We start from the raw sequence: 14,121 nt of genomic DNA, 5'->3' as shown, positions 1-14,121 counted from the left end.
AATGAATATTTAATATCCTTAAGTACCCCCCACCCATTTCTCCCCCAAACAGAAATCGGAAAAACAAAATTTAGGTACCAAAAGTGAGGGTAAAAATAGGGTATCTGCTAGTTAAAATAAATTCTTGAAATTTGGCATGTGCATAGAAAATGTATAAACTTAAAAGTAAGAATAGGATAGAAAAAAAAAGAAAATATCTTCAACATTTACTAAGCACAAGAAGTACAACACACATTTTGATATCAATAAATAACACTTTAACTTTCGTCAATATAATAAAAAAATACTCTTTAAAAAGGTTCAACTTTTCTACTTTTAAAAAAACTTCTAAGTTAATATAAAATTCTAAAAAAATATGCTACAAAACACTAATCGTTAAATACAGGAATGGCTCCCTATTTTGATTGGACAAAAAAAGATTGTTTTCCTTAGTCCGAAAAACAATTTTTTCTCGTTGCTGTATTTAAAAAAAGTTTATGCCTTTGTATGGATATACATATATATATATATATATATATAATATATGTACAATATAAATGCGATAGAACTTGCTACTAGATTCTAGTTTCTAATACGCAATAACGATGGTGAGTTTTAGTACAGTTTTATTTCATTAAAGATAATGCAGTTTTTCTTCTTCTAAAAGACATAACTTTTGTTTAGGTATCTGCTAGCTTGTCTTCAAACAAGTTAAAGCTTAATCACCTTACGATCAACAATTAAAATCGACATAATGCTAACGGGTCACAAAAACAGTTTATTAAATCTGTTCAAGATTATTCTATCAATTCAAGCCAGTCTCCTGTGGATATAAACTTTATATATATTGCGCATAGATAGCCAATAAACTATCTATGCGCAATAATATTGCGAGTGTAATCCATTATATAGAATGCAATCTAGGAAAGTTCATGTATGAAAGTGTTCAGCATCTAATAGCTCTTCATAGGGTTCAAGAAATGAAGCTAGCAGTTGATCGAGAGTTAACATGGTTTAATTCTCCCAAGTTATTACCAAAATCAATCAGTATTTTTCCTTCTCAAAATTTAATAGAAAAATTCAAAGAAGTGCTTTTTAGAAGGCCAGCTAACAAAGAAATACCAGAATATGGAATAAACCCTAATATTTTAGCTGAGTTATGTTGTGCTAGATGGCTTTCATCAGATCATATGCTGCAAATTTCTAGCATTTTAAACTCTAATCAAGGCTATTCAAAGGTAATTTATTTTAACTTTTTAGGAAATATTGAGCATTATGTATCAAGAATAACTGTTCTCCCTGAAAAGCTGATTTTTATTATAAATGTTGGAGGAAACAATGAGAAAACATTTTCTGGCACAGATTTAAATGCAGGTTGCCACTGGACACTTGCAGTTTATAATAGTATTGAAGGTAATTTTTACTATGGAGATTATTTAGGATGGACAGCTCCAGATAATTTTTTAACTAAAGTTAAATTATTATTCAGAAAATTGTATCACATAAGCAAAAGCTTTATTATCACTTATTGTCATGATCCAAAGACACATATGAATGGAGTTAAAAAATGCAGTTCTTTTTGCAAAGAAAATTATCCCATGCAGACATGTGGAAATATTTGTTGAGTTATTACCATAATAGTATGTGCAATCTCTTGCTTAAAATATGATTACTTTAACTGTATGATAAATAATGGTCAAATAGAGAATTTTTTTTATATGTTTGTGATTATGTGTCGTAAAAATGATTTTGAATTTGTAATAATTTCAAACATAATTACTAACATGAATAGGTTCTAAAAAATATTTATTGCCTATGTTTTAGTCCAGTTGCTGTTGATGTTATGAATTTTTTTTATGTAAGTTGTTACACAATGATAATTGTTTTCAAATTCATTTTCTCCTTTTTTGTCTTGTAGTGATTATTTAATTTTTGTTAATAATTTTTTAGAATTTGAAATGTGGAAATCAGATATTGAAAGTAATAATGCAACACAATATGTTTTACCTTCTGGTGAAAAGATTGATAAAGATGGTAGGAAAGTATCATACTATCAATGCAACAGAAGTGGATTTTTTAAATGGATTGCGAAGAAAAAACTAGTTAAAATTAGTGGTATGTATCAAGTAAATAGCGATATTTAGAAGAAGAAAATTATTTGTATTTGCCACAAATTTTAATTTATTAGCATTGTTTATCTAATTACTGTTATAAGACTTAATTCAGTGACCACTTTCTTATTAAATTTTTGTTAAATACATTATTTATTTCAAATAATATTAGAATACCTAATGTAAACATCTAAAAACTCTTATGTATTATATATATATATATGATATACAAATATTATTTTAATCTATATGATCTCAAATATCTACTTAATAGGTACTCGAAAAATTGCTAAAAATTGCACGTCCACACTTAAAGTTACCCAAACCGTAGATGGACATGTTATTGTTAATGCTTATTATTCACACTATAGACATAAAAATGGAATTGAACATATTTCTCTATCAAGTTTTTAAAGGCAAGAAATTGCTAGCAAACTTAAAATGGGTGTAACCAAAAATAGAATCCTAGATGATATTAGAGATGAAACAAGTTGTGTTCAATCCAGGTTACATTTAGCCCAGCGTCAAGGTATCAAAAACCTAGAGAAAGCATTCAACATTAAGTCTATACAACTTAATACCAATGATCAAGACAATGTTGCAATTTGGCTAAAAGAATGGCAAATGAAGGGAAATAGTCCTGTTTTATATTATAAACTACAGGGTGAGTTAGATACATGTTTATACATTTAAAGAATCAGACTTTATAATTATAATGCAAACAGAACATCAAAAAAAAATGCTGCAACAATTTGGAAAAAATGGTGTTTGTATTGATTCTACGCATGGCACAAATGCATATAATTTTCTTCTCACTTCAATATTAGTTGTAGATAAATTAGGTGAGGGGCAACCTGTTGGATGGTGTACAGCAAACAGTGATTCATTTAGATTTTTTTAAATTTTTTTAATAAAATTACATGAACATTCTGGAAGTTTTTGTCCAAAATGGGTAATGAGTGATTTGGCATCCCAATACTAAGCATTTTGTGATGTTTACTTATGTGTGCCTTTGAAATTCTGGTGTAACTGGCATGTTGATAAAGCATGGAGAGAAGAATTGCATAAAAAAGTACACAATCTTGAAATGGAAGCAGATATATAAAAGCGAATAAGATTTTTTTTACAGCTAAGTGATAAAAACCTATTTGATGACTATTTAAAATCATTGATGGGTTACTTGCAATCTTCAGTTTTGACACAAATGTTCGCTGAATACTTTGAAAAATATTGGGTTAATAATAAACATATATGGGCATTCTGTTATCGTATGGGTCATGGTATAAATACTAATATGTATATGGAATCTTTCCACAAAGTTTTTAAGTACAGTTACCTGCAAGGTAAGCATAATAAAAGAATTAATAATTGCTTGTTCGCTTTGTTAAAGTTTAAAAGAGACAAAGTGTATGAAAGAATAACAAAATTAACAAAAGCAAAGATTAGCTATAAAATAAAAATGGTGCACTATAGACACATTGCAAGCCTACAACTATGTGAAAGTTTTACTAAGGACGATAAAGTAGCCTGGCTAATAGCATCTGAAACAAATGCTTACCATTACAGAGTTGTAATACACCAAAAATTGTGTGACATCACTGAATGTTTCACTGAATGTCCAGAATGTAAAGTGTGTACTCATTTATATAGTTGTGACTGTATGGATTTCCTAACTAAAAATATTCCATGTAAACATATCCATTTAGTGCATCGTCATAGTAATCTTAGTATACCTACAACAACTATACCTCTCTATTTGCCATCATCTTCAATTGAATTGGACTGCAAAATTATAAAAGGTTGTGAACCTGCAGATATTAACATTTTAAAAGATAGCATTATTAAAAATTTAAAGGATCTAGCTAATTTAGTATCCCTTAGTTCAATATCAGATGAGGATAGTTTGCAGACCTTACAGAAAAATATATCATTAGCTAAAAATGCTTTCTTAAGCCTAACAACAAATAAGCAAAATGAATTACATATCAAAAGTAAGGTTCCATCAAACAAAACAATAACTAAGCAGCCAACGTTTTATTCAACAACAAAAAAAAAAGAAACACATTAAACATTCGACTAGCAAAACCTTCAGCTGCCGAAACTTATTAGATATCTCTAACTGGACCATGAAAAAAAAAAAAAAATGAATACATTATATTTGGTTTCCAAATATCTGTATCTTTATATATATTTATATTTTGATATATATTTAGTATATATATATATATATATATATATATATATATATATATATTTATATATTTATATATAGATATATATATGTTTATATATGCATATATATGTTTATATATGCATATATATGTTTATATATATATATAAATATATATATGTTTATATAAACATATATATATATATATATATATATATATATATATATATATATATATATATATTTATATATGTATGTATATATATATATATGTGTGTGTGTGTCTGTATATATATCTAATATACAGGCCTCTGTGAGATTAAATGAGTCTGAGAGCAGAGCTGCTACTCTAAACAACATTTTACAAAAGCTATCAGTTTTTGGGCAAGCTATCTGATTTTTTATAAAATACATCGTTTATTAAATACAGAATTTAATTTTACTCTTGTTACAGGCATTAGCTTGTAAATGTTAACATAATATATACATAACGAGTGTTAAAAATTGTACATTGAAAAAAATCCTTAGAAGAGCGTTTTCTTTATATTTTTATTTTCTTTTAGAAAAATTACGCATTTATATAAGGACTTACGCATTTATATAAGGACCTTAAATAAATTTTAAAAAAATTATTAAAAAGTCCAAGTTTTAAATGCTTAAAAAAAAGTTTTAAAGGCTTCTGTGAAGGCCTTTATATGTATATATATATATATATATATATATATATATATATATATATATATATATATATATATATATATATATATATATATATATATATATATATATATATATCAGGTAACCAAAAAAGTTCGTGCGGTTTTTCCGTAAATAATAAAAACACACAAAACGACAAAAGTAAGTACATTTATTCATCAAAATAGTCACCATTAGCATCTAAAACCTTTTCCCAACTTAAAACAAGCTTATTCATTCCACTTCTAAAAAATTCTCGGTCCTTTGAGTCTATAAAAGCTTTCAACTCCATTTCAACCGCGTCCTGATCTCGGAACTGCTGTCCTTTTAAATGATTACCCAGGGAAAGAAAAAAATGGAAATCAGTAGGGGAGAGGTCTGGCGAGTAAAGTGGATGAGGCAAACTCTCCCGACCAAGGCTTTGGAGCTTGTCGTGAGTCACGCGAGCGGTGTGCGGTCTCGCGTTGTCGTGGAGAAGCAGAACTCCTCTCCTGTGCACCAGTGCAGGCTGCTTTACAAGCAACAGGTCGTGAACTCGTTGCAGCTGTGCTGAGTAGACCAGTCCAGTAATGGTTTGGCCTGTTGGGAGCAGCTCGTAATGCACCACACCAGCTGTAGTCCACCAAATGCAGAGCAAAACCTTCCACTCGTGGAGATTGGGCTTGGGTGTCTTTGGGATGGGGTCATCGGGGGACAACCAATGGTAGCAACGCTTGGTATTGTTGTAGACAATCCATTTTTCGTCGCATGTCAATAAACGATCAAGAAAAGGCTCAACCTTGTGGCGTGATAAGAGTGATGTGCAGATCGTAAGCCGTTGCTTCTTGTTGTCGATCGACAATTTGTGCGGAACCCACCGACTCAGCTTCCACGCTTTCCCAATCGCATGCAGATACAGGCGGATGGTTTCAACACTCACAGCAAACCTCACTGCAAGTTCTTGGCAAGTTTGGCTGGAGTCAGACTCGACAGCGTCCTTCAGTTCATCCTCATCAACCAACAATGGGCGTCCAGAACGCGACAGGTCTTCGATGGACTCATCTCCCGAAGAGAATCGCTGAAACCACTTCTGTGCTGTGCGTTCACTTACTGTACCTTCTCCAAATGCTGTGCAGATGTTTTTGGCCGCTTGTGTTGCATTCCTTCCAAGTTTGAACTCGTAAAGTAAGCAAGATCGAATAATCGTCGGTTGCGTTGCCATCCTTTCTTTACACAAAACCTATCCTGTAAGCTCGTTACAAGCCTACACTATATATGCAGCAACTGCGCGTGACACACGCGTTCTATTACGCAACAAAGCTACTTGCCTTGTGCGATGTGGGTGTTGTAAAAAATGCAAAAAACAATTCAATTACCAAAACCCGCACGAACTTTTTTGGTTACCTAATATATATATATATATATATATATATATATATATATATATATATATATATATATATATATATATATATATATATTTAAAAAAAAAATCATATTCTTGTTATACGATATGTTTATAATATATAAGTTGATTTCAATGAAATGGCAGCGTATAATTATTTTTAAATATATATTTATATAATAATATATTAAAGATATTTCACTGACCTCTTGTGGTCAGCGTCATCAGGTAATAATAAAAGTTACAAAATAACATAAAACAAACCGTTAAAAAAGAAGACATTACAAAACGTCAAATATAAAAACCAATTAAATAATATATTAATGACTTCAGTTAAATTTTTGTCAAAATGGGTCCCCAAGTTCATGTTTTAACTTTATCAATAATAATCTCATATTGAACTCTTGCTTTGTCAATCTTCAGGGATTCTCTAATTTTACTTATTTGGTATTCTGGAATGACTGCCAATATCAAGAGTTTTTGCAAGTATGCTTAAAAACAAACAAACAAAAACCCTTACGGCCCTCAAAGGAATAAACCCTGTAATAGATAATAGTTTAAGATCATATCTTAATGATTAAAGCTAATAACTTAATGATTTTTAAATTTTTAATGCTTTTGCTAAAAAAAAGCGGGTTGCAAATCTTCAGCATAAAAAAATTCCTATGGTATATCATATCCAAGGTACTCTTTGCACGGTCGAAAAAGTTTTTCAAATTGGCATGTCTAGAACATTTGCGAGCATGTAAATCACGATGTCACATGCATTGTTCTTTTCTGCATTCAGATGGTTTTTTATATGGAAATTTAAAAAACTGATGAGCTAATTTTAACTTTATTTTGTAACTGTGGTTTTAAAAATAAAAAAATAAAATTTGTTGTACACAAATTTTCTTTTTATATCATTTTTCACACAACTTTTAGAAGTTATGCAATCCAAAGCATTGTTGAAATCAGGATTGCTGATTTTCTTTGTTGATTAATTAGAACAGTTAATATCTTGAGTTGAAAAATTCACTAATAATAATTTTATTACATTATTTATGATTTTGATTTTTTAAAACTTGAAAAATAAACTTTTCTTGGAATAATGCAAATAATTACAAAACTAAATGTCAATTTAATTTCTCGGTTAACTAATGAATATAAAGTCTAATGTAGTTTTTTGATAAGGGGTCGTCCATAAAAAACGTCAGGCAATTTTTGACCGTTTTTAACCCTCCTTCCCCCTCCCCCCTTACCTTTGTCTCAAAATTATAACACTTTAGAAGCAAGTTTTGTACGAGTCATCACAAAACCACCAAACCCCCTGCCCCTTATAGCGTGACGTAATTTGTGGACGACCCCTAATTTTTTCATTGAAAAAAAAAAAAAAATTCATAACTGGCTATAATCAAGGTTAAAAATTTTAATATCAACTTTTTTTCTAGTTGATGGAAGTTGAAAATGCGCTTTTTTTTTATTTTTAGGTAACAAACACTTGCATGCACACAGCATGCAATTTTTGACATTGTTTTTATGGCAATCGCTTCTGACTTCGTTGGTAACCAGAGCAATTAATATTTTCAATTTACCTTAGTTTTAGTGTTTTTCTGCAGTATAATATATGACAAAACAAATTTTCTTATTTTGGCAACTCTAAACTTCAAAGCGCACTTTATGGACTTTCAGCATTAGAATACTTAGTGTTACATTTTGTTAAAAAAATCACACTTTTTTGAAATGGGCTAAACTTGATATATATTGCATTGACAAATTAACTTTTTATTTACAAAGAATTAATGAAAAAGAACACATTGAGGTGTATGCACTACACCTTTTTTATAGAAGTAATCTTTTAGACAGTTGAATAATTCTAAGTTTAACAGAGATTTTTTTTTGGTAAAAGTCTTTTTACCAAACAGTTTTTTTCATCAAGATTTACTAAATCATGACTCTAATAAGGTGTTTGATGTTATCACAAACATTACTCTGATTGATGTGACGTGCAGCAAATCTTCACCATCTACATCTTAGACTTCATGTATAACTGTTTGGAGTGAATTATATAGATTTAATTATCATTTACTTTTGAATTTTACTTATGAAGCCTTCTAAAAGATAAACATATAAAGAATACATAAAAATTGGCAACACCTTTGTAAAATTTTATTTTACAAAGGTGTTGCTAATTTGTAAATATTTATTTTTACAAACACACAAGTCTATAAAAAAAAAAAGAAATGAAAATAGATGTTTGCTCTATAGTTATAAATACTCTTGAGTCCTAGATAAAAAAAGGGTGGAAGTTTGTTAATTTTTGGGAAATTTCCCCACCCACCTTAAGCTTAATAAGACACCCCCCCTCCTAAAAATTCCCACCCACCCTTTTATTACCTCTTTATTTATACCTTTAATTTGCCCCGTTTGTATTAAGGACTCGAAAGTAGTTATAAATTTGAATAATAGATAAAGAAAGAATTTTTATTTAGTATAAAAATAACAACAGACCTAATTAGCATATTGTTTAACATGATCACAATCAATAATATGACAGCTTTTAAGTTTCAATTAGCTCACTCTATTGTGTTATTGGTGTTTTTTATAAGTTTTTTTCAGAAAAAAAAGTGTGTTTAAGATAAAGCTGATAAAGTAACAACAATTATATTATTGAAGTAGGTTTCCTCATTCGAAAAAAAGTAAAAGCTGTATACAAAGGTAATTTAGTTTAGTGAAGTAGAATCAGAGTTATTAATAGAGCTCAGAGTCTCCTATTGCTTGTTAACGTTGAAAAAGTGCCATGAGAGCATGTGTGATGGGTTAAATGATATTCAGATGTTAAAAAAGTTCTCATGACTATGTATGAAAATATCACAACATAAATGAAAACAAAAGAAAGAGAGAGAGAGTTTGAAAGTAAAGGTTGGTGTGCAGCATTGTTCAGTGATACACCCTAGTATTCCTGTAATCTATTTGTAAAGAGTTTAGACTTATTTTAGCATAAAAACTAATTTATGTAGTTGAAGGAGAATTAATATATAGTGTTGAAAAGTTTCAGTGTTGAAAAGATGGAATTGAAACAAAAGAGCTAAGGATTAACATGATGAAGACATTAATCATCCAGTTAAGAATGAACAAGCAAAAATATCTGAGAAATGGGCTTGTGGAGTGTGTAGGAAGGTTACATTTTGTGAGCAATGAGTTCATAAAAAAATGTATTTCAACTGCTTTATACACAAGGAGCATTTATTAATTTTCAGAAAATTTTCCCACCCACCCAGAGCTTTTTAAGACCCTCTCCTTTTTCACTTTTTAACCAGACACATTGGTTTTGTAAAAGATTTCTGGTGCAGGTAAACTCATAAATTAGGAGATTACAAAACAAAGTTGAAGGCCAAACAACATAATACTATTTAGAGTATCAGAAAGTAACGTTTCCTCATTAGATAAATCATACCAAAAAGATGAGTAATTTTGAATTCAAATATTTAATATAACTACTTCACATATTGTTAAGAAAAATATAATTAAAGTGATCCAGGTTGGTAAAAAAGATAATATTGTATAACATTGTTCAAGACCATTGTTGGTAAAACTAGTAAATTATTGTCAAAAAACTTTAAAATAAAGAATCTGAGTAAATTTGCAGATGCTAAGATATAAATCAATCAAAGAGCCTCATAATTTGACATTAAAAGAAAACAAATATCTTGAAATTCTAATAGCTGAGGCAAAGGAATAACAGCAAAAAAATGTAGGGGAATAAATAATTGGGGTAAGACAAATCAGAGCAAATGAAAACTGAATTCAAGCAAAAATTCTATAGTGTAGACACATTATTGGAATAACTTAGAATTGAGCTATAGAAAACTTTATAGAACTCTCAACTTAAATGTCACTAGTTATCATTAGTTTAACAATAATATTTTATGAAGCTAACAAAATTGAAAATAAACTAAAATTATCATTTTAGTAAGATGTCATATATATATATATATATATATATATATATATATATATATATATATATACATATATATATATATATATATATATATATATATATATATATATATATATATATATATATATATATATATATATATATATATATATAATTTTAAAAACACTTATCAAAATGTTTTCTACAGTTTGTTTCACCTTCAGCAGGTTTATCAAGAAGCTTCCTGATGATCCTGCTGAAAGTAAAACAGTCTGAAGAGGATATTTAGAGTGTTTTTACTAATTTAAACCAAAAATATCTTCTAAGTCACCCGCAGTGGCTTAAAAATTACCAATGGAAAGGAGATTCTGGTACAGTTCGGGATGTTGCTCAATGCAATGATTTGTCAAGTCTTGTGTATCAGTTATTCAGTTGCAAATTTTCTGATGGATATTTTGTTAAGCTTGAAATTGATGGTGGTAAAGGTTTTCTAAAGTTTTATCTAAGCATTGTTATACTGCATTAAGAGTAGATAGCAGCTTACCACCTCAAAATCAACCTCTCATTCAAAGGACTGGTAAAGACACTAGTCAAGAGATATATTGTTGTTGTGGTATCAGAAAATTTGCCAGAAACTTACTCCAACATTGAACAAATCTAGTCATTGAATAATGCAAATAGAGTTGAAGTAATTTTTCCTTGCAAACGTAAGGCTTAAAAACATTGAGCACTCAAATTGTAGAATACACTAGCTTACATAGTGTATTTTACAGTTAGATTGCTCAATGTTTTTTAAAGACATATACTTTAAAGAAAGATCTTGGCAGTAAGATAATATTTGTTGACATCCTAATAGTAAGATAAAATTTAGTTATAGAAAACTACATCATTTAAAAACTTAACTTAATTTTAACTTTTAACCAACATGTATTTAACTTTATTAGTTAATAAAACAATTTAATAGAGAATCATTAGTTAAACAATATAATTTTATGAAGCATATCAATTTAACTTTTAATTTTATTTTGAACCAACAAACCTCTGATTGAAATTATTGCTATAGCTTAGAATTTAAAAGTATTGCCTTAGTAGTAGCGTGTAAAAAATTGTGTTGCTTTGTTATTGTAAATGTATAATAATACATGTTAATTATTGTAAATGTATAATAATACATTAATAATAACTAAAAAAAAGCTTGAACTTATATGACTTGTGCAATTCATAATGAAACCTTTGCTAGAAGTGATTGTCGCAAGTTATTAAGGCTAAGTTAATTCTTCCTTGGCAGAATTTTTTAGAAACTTAGATTCTTGCAGCATGGTACAATGCAATAAGAAAAAGTTTAATTATGCCAGCTTCGTAACTTTTATGTATGCCCCATGGTTTCTAAAAATTAGAGTAATAGCTTCTGCTTCAATATGCGACGAGGCTATGTTAAATGACTTTTATAAGCATTTCGATGAACAAATAGTTGTTCTTGCACTAGCAGAAGGAAAAAATTAGAAAAATTTAAACAAAAAGTTACAAAATAACAATTGGAGAAAATGATTTTGTGTATCAATTATGTTTTGCAATAATGATTTGTAATTGTTATTATTTGAATGAAATCATTTTTTAGCAAACAAAAACTTTTTTTCCAGGCTATTAGGCTTTCAATATTATTTTGCTTTTAACATAGTTTATTTAAAAAGTTTTTCGCATAAGAGCATAAAAATTGAAAAAAAATGAGTTCCATGTAATCTTGTTATGCATGATATAAGCTAAAATTTTAAACATCATCAATTTGATATAAATAACAAAGATTACAAAGTATAATGTCCCAGAATTTTGACTTTAGTTACAAAATGACACAGCCTATATTTGAAGTGCATTTTTTCAGATTAAATAATATATATTTATATATCATTTATGTTATTTAATCACATCATTATACTATATGTTTTTAGAACAACTACATGCTAAATTGAAAAAAAGATTAAAAAAATCAAGAAAAAGTATAAAATTTAAGTTTTGAATATTTAAAAATGAAATATTATTTATAAATTGATATTATAACGTAATATATATTTAATTGATATTGTTAATAAGACTATTATTTATTTAGAAGCATCGTAATGTTTGTTTATGTATCAGGCAAAGTGTATTTTTTGTAATTGTTACTTATTTAGTATTATATATATCAGGGGCTATTCTAGACCTTTTTTAACAGCATTAACCGTATTTAGGGATTTTTTTTTTTGACGCTAAATTTCTTTGGGGCGGGAATTTTTTTTTCTAGATTAGCCCCTGTATGTATATATAAATGTGTATATATGTATATATATATATATATATATATATATATATATATATATATATATATATATATATATATATATATATATATATATATATATATATATATATATATATATACATTTATCATGTTATTTAATTATATTGTTTGACTAATTGTTTTAAGAAATACATAAACTTATATATATATGTTTTAATCAAAATTTCATTGAATTATCAAACAGTGTTATATGTAGTAATTCGGTTTTTAAATTTAATTTATTTAATTGTAGATGGAGAAAAAATGCTGTAGAAATTAAGTGAGATTTTTTAATGTCTTTTTTTTTGTTAACATTTGTAACCATAACCAAAATTGCTCCCATAAAAAATACACATACTTTCAACCATTATGAACATTGTCTTCATGAGAGAAATAGATTATGTGGTTAAGATAAAAACAAAAAGAGTGAACAAGAGACTAATTGTATTAAATTTAGCTATTGGGCAGTCAGTTCATAATAGAGTATTGGTATATGCACTAAAATTTGCAAAAGAATAAATAGCTGATTTTATACTTTATTGGGAATGCTTGTGCAGTATCTGAAGGTTTTAAAAAGCGTTTCATATTCTGATGGAATAAGAAATACTAAAGAAAAAATTTGTTTAAATTCTCAGGTCCTATGGAGTAGCCAGTCTGTAATGCATGGTTTATAAAAAAAGATTAACATAAAGTTCTTTTTTTAAGACACAAGTGCATTTTAATTATGGTGAGAAACATCAAACCAAGAAAACACAGAAGCAAAGTGGTAAAATAATGATGACGATGATGTTCTAGTTTTAAAAATGACATTTTTATGTGGAAAGTTATTTTACAAGAATCCTCGCACACGTTTAAATCTGAACAAAGTTTATAAGCTAAGGACTTGAATGTTACCTAAAAACAATAGTTTAAAACAGTATGTCTTAAACTATTATAACAATAGTATAAGACAGTATGTTTTATACACATAACTTGTTGTATATCAAATAAAATAAGTAATTATAATGTAAACAATAGCAAGCTATTGTATCATACGATAGCTTGATATTGTTTACAAATTGATATTGCTTATTGTTACAAATTGATATTGTTTATTGTTATTTTACTTAACTTTAATAATAAAAAATAGTGGAGTGTTATCTATAAGTAAAATCAGTGCTAATAAATAATAGCAATTAAATTAATTAAATGTGTTCATTTTCAGAACCTTTTAACAGATATAAGAAGAAGCTATGAAAGTGGAGCTGCAAAAAGAAAGAAAAAAAAAAACAAAAAAAAAACATAAAGAAACATTGAAAACTTGATAGTTTTTTATTAAAAGCAGAATGTCATGGTAATTCACCAACTTCAGCTAATCTTGCAAACTGTGGCATAAGTAAAGAGGCAAAAATATTGGATTTTGTAGAGGACTCAATTAATGAAACTCAAACTTTAAATGAGCAATCAGAACTCAATAAGGAGAGAGTATGTTTCCCTATCGATTTTCCATTGAATAGGAAAGGTGATCCAGGACTTTGGGAAATTCTTTCAACTGAGGATATACAA

At 28.1% G+C, this 14,121-nt stretch overlaps 1 protein-coding gene across 1 annotated transcript; it reads right to left on the bottom strand.

Annotated features, from left to right (window-relative positions):
• Nucleotides 1-5,128: 5,128 nt before the first annotated feature.
• On the bottom strand, nt 5,129-6,157 carry LOC136078475 (histone-lysine N-methyltransferase SETMAR-like). Its single transcript, XM_065794247.1, has one exon. The coding sequence runs from the start codon at nt 6,155-6,157 to the stop codon at nt 5,129-5,131; it is 1,029 nt and encodes a 342-aa protein (XP_065650319.1).
• Nucleotides 6,158-14,121: the final 7,964 nt, after the last annotated feature.

This window comes from Hydra vulgaris, chromosome 03 (assembly GCF_038396675.1).
Source record: "Hydra vulgaris chromosome 03, alternate assembly HydraT2T_AEP".
Classification (NCBI taxonomy): Eukaryota; Metazoa; Cnidaria; class Hydrozoa; order Anthoathecata; family Hydridae; genus Hydra; species Hydra vulgaris.
This window is presented reverse-complemented; position numbering and strand designations above follow the sequence as displayed.